This window comes from Aplysia californica, unplaced genomic scaffold (assembly GCF_000002075.1).
Source record: "Aplysia californica isolate F4 #8 unplaced genomic scaffold, AplCal3.0 scaffold00658, whole genome shotgun sequence".
Lineage (NCBI taxonomy): Eukaryota > Metazoa > Mollusca > Gastropoda > Aplysiida > Aplysiidae > Aplysia > Aplysia californica.
In genome coordinates this window covers 163,402-178,126 of record NW_004797928.1, presented here as the reverse complement: position 1 = coordinate 178,126, position 14,725 = coordinate 163,402, and the positions used below count along the sequence as shown (strand labels likewise).

The 14,725-nt window shown below is 40.9% G+C and overlaps 1 protein-coding gene across 1 annotated transcript; it reads right to left on the bottom strand.

Moving 5' to 3' along the window:
* Positions 1 to 12,181: 12,181 nt before the first annotated feature.
* On the bottom strand, positions 12,182 to 13,894 carry LOC106013103. Its single transcript, XM_013087917.2, has one exon. It carries the CDS (start codon positions 13,445 to 13,447, stop codon positions 12,545 to 12,547), a length of 903 nt encoding a protein of 300 aa, XP_012943371.1. The 5' UTR covers positions 13,448 to 13,894; the 3' UTR covers positions 12,182 to 12,544.
* Between the last annotated feature and the right edge of the window lie 831 nt (positions 13,895 to 14,725).

Below are 14,725 nucleotides of genomic sequence, written 5' to 3'. Positions count from 1 at the left end.
ATAATAACAATAACAATAATAATAATAACAATATTAATAATAATAATAATAATAATAATAATAATAATAATAATAATAATAATAATAATAATAATAATAATAATAATAATAATAATAATAATAATAAAATAATACAGTGGGTGTCGCATTCAACGAGGTTGCTGGGACCAGCTTGTTGTCCTCGTTGGATCCGACCTCTCGCTAAAGTAAAGGAAGGAGACAAGCCATCTTTATACTATAGGATGTACCATTACCAGTAATTAAAACAGTTGTTCCCCCTGATGACAAAAATCTCAATCAGCATCAGTGTCCGCGTGTTTGAGCGGTGTTCTGACCGTCATCTCTGCATTTTGAAATATTTTCATCCTGAACACTTTCTCGTGCAGAAACATACCCTTTCACGTCTAGGCTTAGATCTACGGGAAGTGAAGGCGGGAGCTTAGATTTTCTGATCAGGGGAAGAAAAGAAAATTGAAAAAAAAAAATGAGGGTCTCGGTCTAGATCTAGAGGCTACCCATCCAGAGAGATGGAGAGAAAGGAGAACCATTCTTCGCTTTTGGCGCCGCTAACTGCTTTGATTTGGTTATCACGACCTCGTTGAAAGCGACTTCGGTCTGTTTGCAACCTCGTTGGAGCTGACGTGCAATTACAAAGAGATAAAGAGGAATAAAATCGGGGATTAAGAATTGCCTCGTTGGAGCCGACTTCTCGTTGAATGTGACCTCGTTGAATGCGACATCCATTGTAATTACATTTTTATTGTACTTATCTGTGCTCTGCAGCATACTCTATGCGCTTTACAACTACACATTGTATTATGAACACGGCAGACCATCTTCGAACACTCAGAAACATTCTCGTCTTCCAGCGAAGCATACAGTACAAGCTGCTGATTTCACGCGATCAAATACTATTAACCCTATCTGTACCTCGTGTTTTACCATCGTATCGATACGACGTGGGGAACTCTGTGCCACCACTTTCCAAAGAAGAAATTTACTCGTTAATCCGATCCGTACGCTTTGCATAGTTGTCTGTCAAAATGATTAACGCAATTCCTATTATAGATTTTAATTTTTTTTTAAGTTGTTCAAATGCACAAAAATTTTAATTTACAGTTTCCAAGGACTCTCAATCTTTGGAAATCACCAAACTTTGGCAACTATTTCTCGCTATTTTACCTTTGGCACGAGGCGAGCCCGATCCCCCCCCCCCCCAACCTTCGATCACAAATATCTCTACTTCTAGTCACAGAATGGGGATATTACTGATTTCAAGGTGGGTGGTTGGCGGGTGCTCTGGTGTGGTTTGCTTCTTCTTTCCTATCAAACATCTATCGTCCTTATCTCCTCTCCTTCTTTTTATGTTTGTTACTCTCTTGTAATACCTCACATCTTCTGGCGCTCATATGACCTTATACAGATGCGAGCGCCGTAAAACCTCTACTAAAACAAAACAAAAGATAAGTTAAGGACCACCTTGACAGACAGCCCTGATTGTTTTTTAATCCGAAAAAAAAGACAGCAAGGAATGTTTCAATTATTTACATTTTTTTTTTGCTCTGAAAGTGTTAATGGGTTAACAAAGCGTACTGCAAACAGTGGCGGCGGGTGAACCAACATTTAGGTGGGGCTTAGGTTGCTTTCACTTCTTTACCACCAAATAGCAAGCAATAAGAAGAAAACAGTGGTGATTTTTCCATACTCACGGTGAGCCACAGCATTTTGAGAACCATTCAAACGAGAAGAGTCACCTTTGTCTTCCTTCTCTTTGTTCTACTTTTAATTCTTCTGGATGCTGGGGACGAAACCGCTTCACCTCCAAACTTCTCTAATTAATTTTCATCTGATGAAAAAGTTGCCTCAAAAGTGGTTTGATGTAATTAATAACTGTTAAATCTCAGCAGCACACGCATAAACATGCATACACAGCACTCCACGAGCTGGATTAGGCCGTGTAGTTGAGGAATGTAGAGAGCGCCTAACAAAGGTCCAATGGGAGCGTAGGTAACTGTGTCACTGGGGGAAAGTGTGTCGTAAACTTTCACCCCATTGTCAGGGCTAGGACAGCGTGAGCCCTCTGTGCAGTGTTATTTTTTTCAAGTCTTCTACCTTTTTACAAGAAAAGTTTCATTAACGAGGGACGGTGGGAACCGGCTCATCTTTGCTGAGCCCTAAAGACATTTGATTGGCTTTTAGGGTACTATAGTTGTACGCCGTGGCAACAGTGATTGGATAAACGAGCAAACCGCCAAGTTGATCACTCTGTGTTCATTGCGTACGATCAAAACGGTTTCAACTGCTTTTTTCGTTATTTTCTTATGCTTTGGGGTAGAGTTGGGGGGTGGGGGGTGGGGAGGGGGGCTCAAGCCCGTAAGCCCTTCACTACCCACCGCCACTGACTGCAAAACTTTCTAAAGGGGCAAAACCACCACGTGCAGCACTGAAATCCGAGGGGGAATTTTAGCCAAATTTGCAGGGGTTTTTTCGACTTGTGTGCGTCACCACGGACATTCGTCAGTTAAGATTGCTGGTGCACGTGATAAACGGAACAACACAGCGGTTCCATTCAAAAACCTCAGTGTGTTCTTTTGCCATCACGTCGGAGGAGACTTCCAGCTTCTGCCTAGGAAAAAACTTTACGTTGGGCCGACACCGAAAGAGGAAGACGTCATCTCCTACTTGAGATCCGAGAGGCGGCAATATACGACACCCTTTTGCGGAAAATCTAGAATTGCATCAACATGCCACCAAGACGAAAGCTGAGAGACTTTGATAGTGCCAAGGCTACAAGATTGAGTTGGAGCCCGAGAAGTTGCGAGAAGGCTTGCAGTGTCACACTCTGTCATTGTCCGCCTGAGGCAGCGCCATCAAGCCCCTGGATCAGTCTAAAAACGCTCACGTGCAGGTCGACCCAAGAAGACCGCTCATACGGGGTGCCCACTACGGCCGGATCGGGCCGATTGCCCGACTCGATTGCCTGAAACTGAAAACAAACACGTTTGTATTTGAGGCGATCGTGTCGGGCGATCGGCCCGTTTATCCCGTCCGTAGTGGGCACCCCGCATCAGAGTGTTTGCAAGTGTTCCTTAACTTATGTTGAAGTGTGTATATTTTCCACCAAAACCGAGACAATACGCTTTAAGCCGGTACCGATAACCCCATATGTCCAAAATTGACGAGTTCCTGCTTCCACCACGTCGTGACAAAATAAAAAGTTTGAATATTGCATACTTGCCATTTTAGGATAGAGTATGGTATAATATTTTGACTTATCATATGGAATAGTAATAGCATGATAAGTTGTGACATACCATGGTAAGGTGTGAGCTTAATACCACTTCGACACAATGATAATAATATGTCATTCAGCGATGGGTTCTCTGATTTAATGTATATTTTTTTCTACATTTCCAACAGGACAGACTCGAGATGAGGAGAAGCTTTATAATTACACATTGTGATGCCTACAATAGATTACTTTTCAATAGGACATGATCCCTGAAGGTTTGGAGTTAGGGGGTTCACAGATTGGATGGCCAATTAGTTTTTCTTTTATTATTATTATTATTAAAATCACCATTTACTTTAATTTGTAACTGCGATAAGTTATTTTAAAGCATTTTAGATATACCTGCCATCAAGAATAATGAGAATAATAAAGCGTGCTCAGGAAAAGCAGTTTCAATAATGTATGGCCTGATGAGTTTTCTTCCAAAATCTTTAAATGAACTTTATAGAAGAAATAATTTCCATGATTTCGGAACTTTCTGTCCACATAAAGCAGTTAAAATTAGAGTTTCCTAGTTTGCTAAGTGTATTGCTTCCAAATCTGTAACTTGCAAAAAAGTGGTAAACAAGAGGGGAGTGTTTTATTAATACAGGTTCTTTTTACTTTCATCCGTACAGAGAGTACAATCAGTGAGTCGACTTACCCCGTATTGTCCTTTGTCTTATAGTGGCAAACATTAACAATTTATCTTTCCCAGCGTTGTTGTATTTTCATCCCTGTCTGGGGTTTTTTTCCTACCCCGCCGATTGCCTTCCCGTCTAATTTATCAGCAGTTCTCAAGTCGCAAAGAGGCTCTTTGTTTCCGCCTCTAACCATGCTCGCCTATCTTGAACAACGGAGATCCCATTGGTTGCTTGTGATATGTTTGATTTTGTTCTGCTCTCAGCCCGGGTTTTGCCAGATTTATGAACATGCCGACCCTGAACAAATTCTCTCCTTCTTTGACATCTGCCCCGCAGTAATACCTGCGTTCTTCACACTATGCTACCAAGATGCCACATGTCGTGACCAATGCGATCAGAAAAAGAACGGGAGCATTGACGTTCACGCCAAAAGGCAAAGAAAGCCTTTGTGCCTCTGTGACGTAGACTGTCTTCTCTACCAAGACTGCTGTCCGGACTTCCCGAACAAATGCACAGAGGTGTACAACACAGCTGTTTCGCTACACCGCGATAGATTAGATGGCGGATCCGTGTACACCTCAGCTCCGAGCTGCGTGCAAGAATATTCAGTCATCTGCAAATGTCCTGAGTCCGGGAACAGATCGGGGTTACTTGACCATGACCCAAAAACACAGCTGAGTCCTGATGTCGTCGTCACGGAACAACACAGCGGGATTCATTACAAAAACCTCAGTGTGTTCTTTTGCCATCATGTCGGAGGAGACTTCCAGCTTCTGCCTTGGAAGAAACTTTACGTTGGGCCTACACCGAAAGAGGAAGACGTCATCACTTACTTGAGATCCGGAGTCAGTTCTGAAGAATTTCTGTCGAGGGTTCGAGATGACCCGCCTGCAGGGGTCATACCTAGGTACGGACGGCCACCGCAGTATGTGATGTGCACCTTCAAGATCAAAGGGAATTCAAATTGTTCCTCAACATTATTTGCGACATACAGTTTCCCTTATCTCTGTCAAGCACTTCCTGAGTATGGTTTGACAACTATGACAGCTTCAACAACAAAATCGTATTCTACGTATAGTTTAGACGATGACTTTGTAAGTCCTCTCTGCATGTCGAAGTGGCAAATATATACACCCGAGGAGGACAAGGAATTCAAGGCCGTTATTGAAACGAATGTTACTGATAAATTATTTCAGCTTATTCAAGGAAAGGATACAAACTTTTGGACTGGAATCCGGTGCAAAGGGGGGACGGAAAAGAACAACTGTGATGTAGAATTAATCTGTGTTGAGAACTATGTCTTTTTTGGTGACGAGTGCATTGTTCTTGGCAATCTGCTAATTGTATCTCTCTATAAACAACCCCCAGTAGACAACAGAACAGCAATCGTGAATGCCATTTATCAAAACTATACGTATGAACACTTCATTCTACTTGGAGGTAAGCATTATGAAACGGAGGAAGGCTATGTGATTTATGGACTATATGAAAAAGATACGAACACCAATAAAAATATTCAAGAACGCTTTTCAAACTTCAGGAATCATGCTTTCTCAACTCTATCAAGTCTGCAAGACGGGTTGATATCTGCGTACCTCTGTGTTTTGCCAAAGTCTCAAAGATCAGTCGGGGTGGCCAAGACGCTCAGGGAATTCTACGAAACTTTCACCTGTCTCTCTACCTATGAGGATCCCCGCGGCTGCTCTGAGAAGGCGTCATGTCCCAGCAACAGCGGGGGCCCACAACATTCTCCAGATCTTTTCTCCTTCAATGTCGAGTTATTGGGACAATTCATAACAGTCGGCTATTTGTTAGCTGGACTTCTTTTTGAACCTGTTTTTAAAAACAGAAAACCCCCCAAAAAACTTCACTGCAACTGTCCTCAGCATCAGTGCGCATATAGAGGACACTATAATCGCGCTACAGTCAACTTTGCACTCAACTCTTTGTCTCGGTGTCCTTTATTCACAGGAGCGTCTTGAGCGTTGGGGCTTGCAGCTTCAGCCTCACCTGGTTTTCTTCACAAAAGTTATTTTTATGATTAGTCAGTAAGTACGTAAGTACGTTTATTCAGTGTTTAAGGCCACTAGCCCACATGACATCATATAAAACGCTCATTTGTCAAATAAAGTTTCCATAATGAAAAGGTACAGGCTGTTCACCTATCTCTTATCACGGGTGAAACATTGCATATTTCTGTCACTGGGCCGAGTCAGGCTGGGGGGGGGGGGGGGGTTAACAATTTCCTTAGGATGGACAAAGTGTGGGCAACAGAAAGTAAAGTGAAATTCATCTTCAATTTCATGAGAGTTACACCTCTCACATAGGGGTGAATTTATCATTTTCACCGATAGAGATTTTACTGTTCTGACTAAAATCAAAACCAAACATTTCACAAACATTATCAAAGGGTCAAAACATGGTAAAATATTCGGATAAAAAGCGAAACTCCACGAACATTCAAAAGAAACTTGTGAGTCATAATAAATCCAAAAGTGTTCTGATTGGTCTGTGGGTCCACTACTATTTACTACGACTATTATAAGATAAGATAAGATAAGATAAGGTAAGATAATACTTTATTATTCCAGAGGGAAATTTTTCTTGGCTGTACAGGACCGTAAAAACACATGCAGGTATACATACAAAATCTAAATTATGTATTATTCTCATTAAAATTCCACTTTGAAAAGAGAAGTAAAGCTGACAAAATGTACATATCACATCAGATGCATCATTCAAACACATGCAAGAATTTGATTACAAGACCTCTGGAGTTATACACTCGTAGATACATACTCAAAGGAGCAATACACATTATGCCTATTCTGACAATAGCCTTATGCTAGATGGTAAAAAAAATTCTTTTATATCTTTCTTTCTTTGTTTTTGGAGGTATGTATCTGCCCCTGGGTGATCTTACAATTTGCGTGGCAAGTGCACCGCCCAGTTATCCGCACCTTCCGTCAGGGAGAATGAAATGTCATTGGTTAGTCCCTTAAGCCCCGGCTTGCTCTGAAGTTTCCACAGACTGAAATTGGTCGCTTTTAAGGACAAGGGGGCTAACCCAGATTTAGGGGGTTTACAGAAATTTTGACTTACACCAAAAGCGGGCACTGCCCTACCTATAGGAAAAGTTTGCTTTCATTGGTGCGTATATTTGTTCGATTATTAAGAAAACTCTCCTTGTCTTTTAAAGAAACTGAACGAGGGGCAAAAACTTTACCTTCGATTTTCTCAAAACAACATTTTACGGGATAGCCCCCTCGTGCTAAAAAACCCCCGACGATTTATAACTTTGTTTCGGACTTTGTATAGCTCAAGGTCGAGACACAACAACAGATGGTTGTATTAGACCCGGTTGTTGAAGCCGCACTGTGTCAGGGTGCTTGATTCTTGACACCACATTAATTGCACAGGGGATGGAAAGTTGCGCCTGTTTTATTATCCCGTTATGTAACGGATTGCCGGTATTCAATGGGCCGCACTTCCTATGTACGGTCAAAGATAGTACATAACAAGATGGGCCACTCAGCCAAAAAAGTGTCCGCCGGAAGTTCGCTCTTTGCTTCAGATGGAGCTGTCTTTCGTTTTTCCAGAAGAAGAATAGGAATAGCACCTCCTTGCGTGCGCAGATCGACTGCTGTTCATCAGCAGTTTGAGTTCGTTCAGTGTGGAGTTTTAGTTTTAAAAAAATAATTTTAATGACCTCTCGCCTTTCATTCTAAAGTCAAATTAAACGAAGAAAACAATCACCCTTTCCTCCGGAAGAGGGTTTTTTTTTTGTCAGCGTAACCATTAAAAAAAAGCGTTCTTCCGAAATTTATTCAAAAACTTGCTAGTTTCACTTTGATTTTTTAAACTCAAGTAGGGTAACTCTGTTCGCAAAGGGTGGGCTTTAGCGAAGAGGGCGCCACCGAATTTTGAAGACACTTTTTTAATTAGCTCAAAGAGAGAAGTGGCCCCTCTTGTTATGTAGACTCTTTGGTACGGTAAATTGTGCAGGTATTTGTTAATGTGGTATCGATTCTGAGATAGCTGTGGTCTTGAATCAGAATCCCGGTTTCGATCATATTTAGCTGATTCAGTGCTCTTTATTTATTTTTATTTTTTTGGTAAGTGTTTTACGGCGCTCTCAACTGCATAAGGTCATATGAGCGCAAGGGACACACCAAACATTTTCAGTTGGTAGGAAATTTTGAATTTTGCCCAGGTGGCGGCCGAAGCCTACTCTTATCGATTTTAGACCACCAAGGGATCTTTAACGTATGCAGCTTGTAAACGGGAGCTACTAAATTTTTCGCCCTTGTCCGAGAAGGCTAGATGTAGATCTTTCCTACCAGAAGATCAGGGGTGTGGCTAAAAGGCAGCAGTAAGAAGGAGCCAAGGAGTAGCTGTAGAAAGGCTGAAGAAAGATTCAGGAGCCCAGAGGAGGGGGCAAAGGAGGTGAGGGGGTGGGGGAAAAAAGTGGAGATGAATGCAGACGACAGAACATTGCCAGAGAGCAGTAATGGATGTGAAAGGAGACAATTTTAGAGAAAAAAAATGTCCATCGCTACCCGGATTCGAACTTGGGACCTTTGATTGAGAAGCGAACACCTTAACCTCTTGGCCACGAGAGCCTCGGATGCTCTCTGAACACCGTTCAAATAATGGACCTCTCTGTCAGGTTGGGGATACATTGTTTTGCTAAAAATACTAGCATCTGCGTTTGTCGCGGCCGCGACCCGCGAATCGCGGTGCGATTTTTGGCTTTTTTTTGGTCCGCAAATCACGGCCGCGATTTTTGCATTTAAAAAAATGAAAAGGATACTTCATAACATAGACGTGTATTTTGATAATCTTAAGGTGTCCATCTATAGTTATTTTCACGCGAAGAATAGTACTAAGTACATGACATACTATTTATTATATTGCTATAATTTGTCTTTTATTTATCCCTCTTTGTTGGAGTGTTAATAGGTGGGGGGGGGGGGGGGGGTATATTCCCGACCTATTGTGTGTGTTTATATAGCGTAATGCCATTTAATTTGACGTTCCTACATTTAAAATAAATAAATAAATGTGTTATGTTAGAGCGTGTCTCCACCAAAACCGAATATTGGCACTGGCAGGCCCCTTGGGTACGATTCCATAATTTACATGTCAATATCCTGTACATTTTCTTGAATTAAACACGTTTAGGGTTGAAACAGCCAATCTTCGGATAGGTGGACACACGCCCTTATTTGTTACTTTTTGCGGTTGTTTGTGTGCTGTTCTAATTTTGGTTTTATTATGTTGGCAAACCTTTATCTTTTACGGTTTTACACTATATGTGGCTACAAATAATATTCTGGATGCTTAAAACAGAGCTCAAGAAATTCTGATGCTTTAGATCTAGATTAAGTTACCTCTACCAATATATTATGTCGTGACAGCTAGTTGAAAGCTTGAAAATTAATTGCAACTTTTTTGGCAACATTTACAATTTTTGTGGCAACTTTTGTACCCCCCCAAAAAATGGCAACAAACGCAGATGCTAGAAAATAGCGGAAGAGATCTACTACTTAAACCTAGACTCATAGAATTTCAAGTCGGTATCATGTTGAATACCAGTGCAACCTAAATACTGGTACCGAAAATCCCTATCCAATGCTCCAGTAGGTTTTGAAAAACTCCTTTGAACATTTTGACAATAGAATTTTGTTTTAAAAAACATGCGCAATTTTCCGCTGCTCATCTGCACACCTTCGCTGCTCCATTCAAAGCCATAGATTGATGCGCAGTATCAGAGAAAATAATAATCAGGCTCCTGCAAAGAGGTTTTATATAATAATAAGTGTCGAAGACTATAGGTGTTAAAAGAGAGTAACAAACTCAAAAAGAAATAGCAAAGACACTAGAGCATCTGCCAACTACCCTCTAAGGCGTCTAGGAAATACCGCAAACATCCTGTTTGGAAATCGAAAAGCACAATATAGCACCAGCTGAACTGATGATGTTCTCAATGACAACACAGTTTCAAAAGGGAACACGGAAGAAATCTTGTACGTGTGCAATGTGTAACCCAGGAGTTTGACTTAACACACAGCATCGATAAATTGAGGGAACACAAAGATCAGTTTATCTACTGGAAATAAAACCTCTCTGATGTGGCCTCTGCGTTTGTCGCGGCCGCGATTTTTGACATTTTTCAGGGAAAAAAGCTACCTCATAACCCATTAGACATGTATTTTTCTTCATTTTAAGGTGTCCATGTACAGTTATTTTCATGCGAAGAATATACGTACATTACATACTATTTATATTGCTGTCGTTAATTTTAAAATTAATTTTTCTGATGTGCTGTTTTTCTAAATTTTTGTCTGTGTTTATATAGGGTGATGTAATTGAAATTGATGTTGTTCCTACCCTTTTAAAATTCATATACATGTGTTATGAAGAGTGTGTCTCCACTAAAACCGAATTCTGACACTGGCTGGCCCCTTGTGTGTGATTCCATAAGTTACTTGTAATATCCTGTACTTTTTCTTGAATTGAATATGTTTAGAGTTTAGCGTTAAAACGGCCAATCTTCGGATAGGTGAACACACACCCTTATTTGTTAATTTTTGTGGTTGTATTAATATGTGCTGTTCTAATTTTGATTTCATTCTATTGTGAAACCTTTCTTTTTCACCTTTTTACACTCTGTGTGGTTACAAATGATATTCTGGATGCTTAAAACAGAGCACAAGAAATTCCGTTGCTTTAGATTAAGTTACATGTACCTCTAGCAACATGTTGCTACATACGTCTTCACAGAGTTGAAAGCTTGAAAAATAATGGCAACTTTTAGACTAAAAAATGGCAACAAACGCAGATGCTAGTCTAATTGTGTAGAAACACAAAAAAATAAATAAAATAAAAGTAGACACTCCAACGATATAAGATAAAAAAAAGTATAGCATTGCAAAGAGTTATGTGTAAAGATAGAGAGAAAACATTTCGACTAACAAATTAATGACACCTTCTTCCAATGCGCATCCACTGAAGTTCAATCGAGAATTGAGAAATGTGTGTACAAGCCGGGCTATTTTATTACACTTTTCTTTAAAACAGAGGGGGGAGGGGGGGGGGAGTATGCCTTTAAAAAAATTACACTTTTCTTTAAAACAGAGGGGGTTATCCTGACTTTCCCCCTTTGCTTACACGGGTGTCTTAAGTATAATGTCACGGTAAATGTAAGGTCTTCGGCTATAACAGTGCGGTCAGAAATTTGTGAGGCAACTTATCCTCAAATATCCCTTTAACGGGTGAAGCAGAGTCACCCATACTTTGCACTTCAGTTTATATCAATTTGTCTAAACTTTGTCATATTTTTGCGCAACAATAGAGACTAGATTTTAAAAACTTTTCTTCATAAACATATCTACAATACTACAAATCTTTGTCACCCGGAAAATGGGAGTGTTCACAGCATTTTCTGCTTCTCACACACATTTCGATACCCATAAATTATGGCGAACATCACTGCTCAATAACGATGCTCGTTAGTGGCAAAACTTGTTATAGAAATTAGTTTTATCGTGAACACGTCTTCCGCATTACGGGTTCTCAAAACATGCTTTCAAGAAGCATAGTGTCACAATTAGACGAAAGCATGCGCTTGCTTTTAAAAGCGACATTATTCCAGCCCACTGGATGTAAACCATTGTTTATTTATTTATAGAAACCACCCACGGGTAATTTTAACTAGTATTTACTTGGGAATGTTCTAGACCACAGCTATCAGGCAATTAAAGAAAAGTTGATATATTACAACGAAGTCATACAAGACACTGTGCAAAAGCTGGAGAGTCTGTGCTCTATAGTTGCTGGATTGTTTATTAACAATAAGTTGCGCCACGAAATTTTGACAGCATTGATCATCAACCAGGCCAGATCTGCGACAGACATCGGCGATTATGGTTCTCCATTCATTCCTTTGCGCGGATGCTCTTAAAAAAAAAGAAGAAAAAAAGCTATGTTTTCCTGATCTTTCCCTGTCACCCACTTGTTCAAGTTCCCCAAGTAGGTTGCCCTCGGCCTACCCCTGCCTCGCTTGCCCTCAGTCTTGCCACTGAGAGTTAGATGTTCAAGACCCTTATGTCTATTCAGGTGTCCTTAAAACTGCATTTGTCGTTTCCTGGTGGTTTTTAACCGTGAGCGTCCCACGTGGGTTTCATCAAGCACTACCTCATTTGATTTCTTTTCCTTCCACGATATTCTTAGCAGTCTCCTAAGAAACCACATTTCTGTTACTTCTGTTTCTTTTTCCCTGTCTTTAGTGATTGTCCAGCATTCACAGAGCCATATAGAAGGGTTGGCAGAACTACAGTACAAAGGAAAAACTCATCGGCGAGATTCCCTCAAGAGGAAGTCTGTTTTATAATTCTCCACTTCTCTGCTTGGATGCTGTATCCCGCTCAACTCGGGTTTGTTCGACAGGCAGGATCAAACTCCCCCCCCCCCCCCACACACAAACACAACCCCTCAATATGACCATGTTTGTATCGAAGGTGGAGCAATATATGGTCATTATCATCGTACACTCATTCGCCGGTTTAAAATCCAGTTTCCTCCTTGTTGTCACAGTGGATTAGAAGCATGAACAAATTAACGTAGTCTAAACATGTAAGGGTGTTTCACAGACATAACTTCTACTTAAAAAGCACGGAATGTCGAGTAGTGAGAAATGGTCTGTATTGAAGAGAACGCAATCTTCATTTAGCTTATTGTTTGGCTCTCCCTCCTCGAACAGGGTACCTATTTCCGTTTGCGTTGCGTTTCGACCATGAGCCCACACAAACTGATTTTCCACAAGCCGATCATCCAGCCCTACCCAGAAACCACGAGGTGCATGGTTGTCTGGGATACTGGAAACTCTCTTGAGGAGTTGTAGCTTGTCCTTCGAATCTGTAGCAAACAGTCGTCCGTTGATGAAATTCATACAGGATAGCTCGGCATCACTGTACAATTTTTTATCCGTCACTACAAGCAGACAAACTGCTACATTTTTGTACAGGAAAACGTTAAACCCAGAACTAACGTCACACTGGCTATTCTTCGTGTGGGCGTAGAAATTGTCTAGTCCCGTTGGTGGGGTCCCCTCGTTATTGAGCGATGCAGCGCACGTACACGTGCCCGCCTTTTTGTTGAAAATGAAGTAAGCACTCCAGTGTCGCGAGAGACACGAACTACAGCAAGCAAGTAGGGATGACCTGGCATAAGTTCCTGCCTGGATTATTCCCAGTTTTGGAGATTGAAATCTGCGGAAGCCGTGGTTGTTCGTCATTTGGCTAGACAGAAAGGGAATGTGGTACACGTACAAGAAAAGGCAGAGGTAAGTCAATAAGGTGTTTAAACGTATCAGCAGGGACATTCTGAAAAGTTCTGGTGTAATGTAAAGTGATATCGACTTGTGCACGTAAACCTCAGGCAGAATTATCATCCTGAATACCGCAGCCCGGAGCAACACCAGTAGACAAAGGAACAGAGGGAGGTCACTTGAACAGCTCGGACACATCATGGTCAAAGGGTTACGTTACACATTTGACCTATCCGGTGAGATTGAGCATCAGATAGAGCAGGGGTTCTTAGCGTGGAAGGGGGGGGGGAGGGAGATTTACAACATTTATTCTAGTGACTCGAACTTTTAAAAGTCCCATTTATTCCTTGAATTGCGATCAAAAGGCGCTGAGACGCGGAGGATTGTCGGAAATGCCATTGACAATTAATGATTCCACCTGTTTAAGGCTCATTGTCTCTAGGCAGAAGAAACCTATCATCTAAACATTAATGGCATACCCGCATTGCAAGGTTTCCACCCATAGGCCTATTCTCTTATCGTACGAACATAATAAGAAGAAGATACTGACCAGCCGGAATGTTAATTAATTATAGATATCTACTAGTTCGGCACCCTTTCGATGAAAGGAATGATCGGTGCTTTGATATCAACTAAAAGTCATTGGCACTCTCTACTGGAATGGGGAAATAAATTTTGAGAGATGCAAACAATTAGAAGGTCTAGATCTAGATCTATACTCTCAAAACAAAATGCGCCTAGCGAAATATCACTTTCGGATTTACTAATATTAAAGAGACAGAAGCGTGTGTGAGCACATCGGGTCGGTAAGGTTACGAGTGAGAAAAGCTCAGATAGCTGTAGGGAAGGCGAGGGACCTATACTTTCTTATACATGAACTGCTCTGAGCGTCTAGCCAGGGACGGATGTAAGACCATGCAGCATGAATGTAGTGATAAAAGCTTGTAATTTTGTTTTTTGATATTTTTGCTTTCTTTCGTAAACACGTCTAAACAAATGATTATGATTTGTTTTTATTATACACAAAGGCATCCCGCAAGGATATCTAACAGCAAAATTGATAATGAAACAAAAGAAATCAGCGCACGTAACACCAATTCTGAAAGAACTACACTGGCTTCCAGTAGAAGAAAGGTTCAAATACAAAGACTGCTGTTTTCTGTTTTAAATGTAAAACTGATACTGCACCTATTCATCTAAAACTAAAAGAATTCTTGGATTTATATCATCCACGCAGAGCCCTTAGATCGGCCACTGAGACAATCTAATTCTTGGAACCCCGAAACAAAATTACAAAACCTACTAGGAGCGAGCGCTCCTTGGGAACGAACTCCCTTTTAAAATAAGGAGTGCCCCTACTATATGCATTTTCCAAAATTAGCTGAAACAAAAGATCCTTGTCCGAACCAAGGCTCGAACCTTTGTCATTGGTCATGTCAAATTAATGTTTTAGCGGGTGCTGCTTCTCTGTTTGTCGCG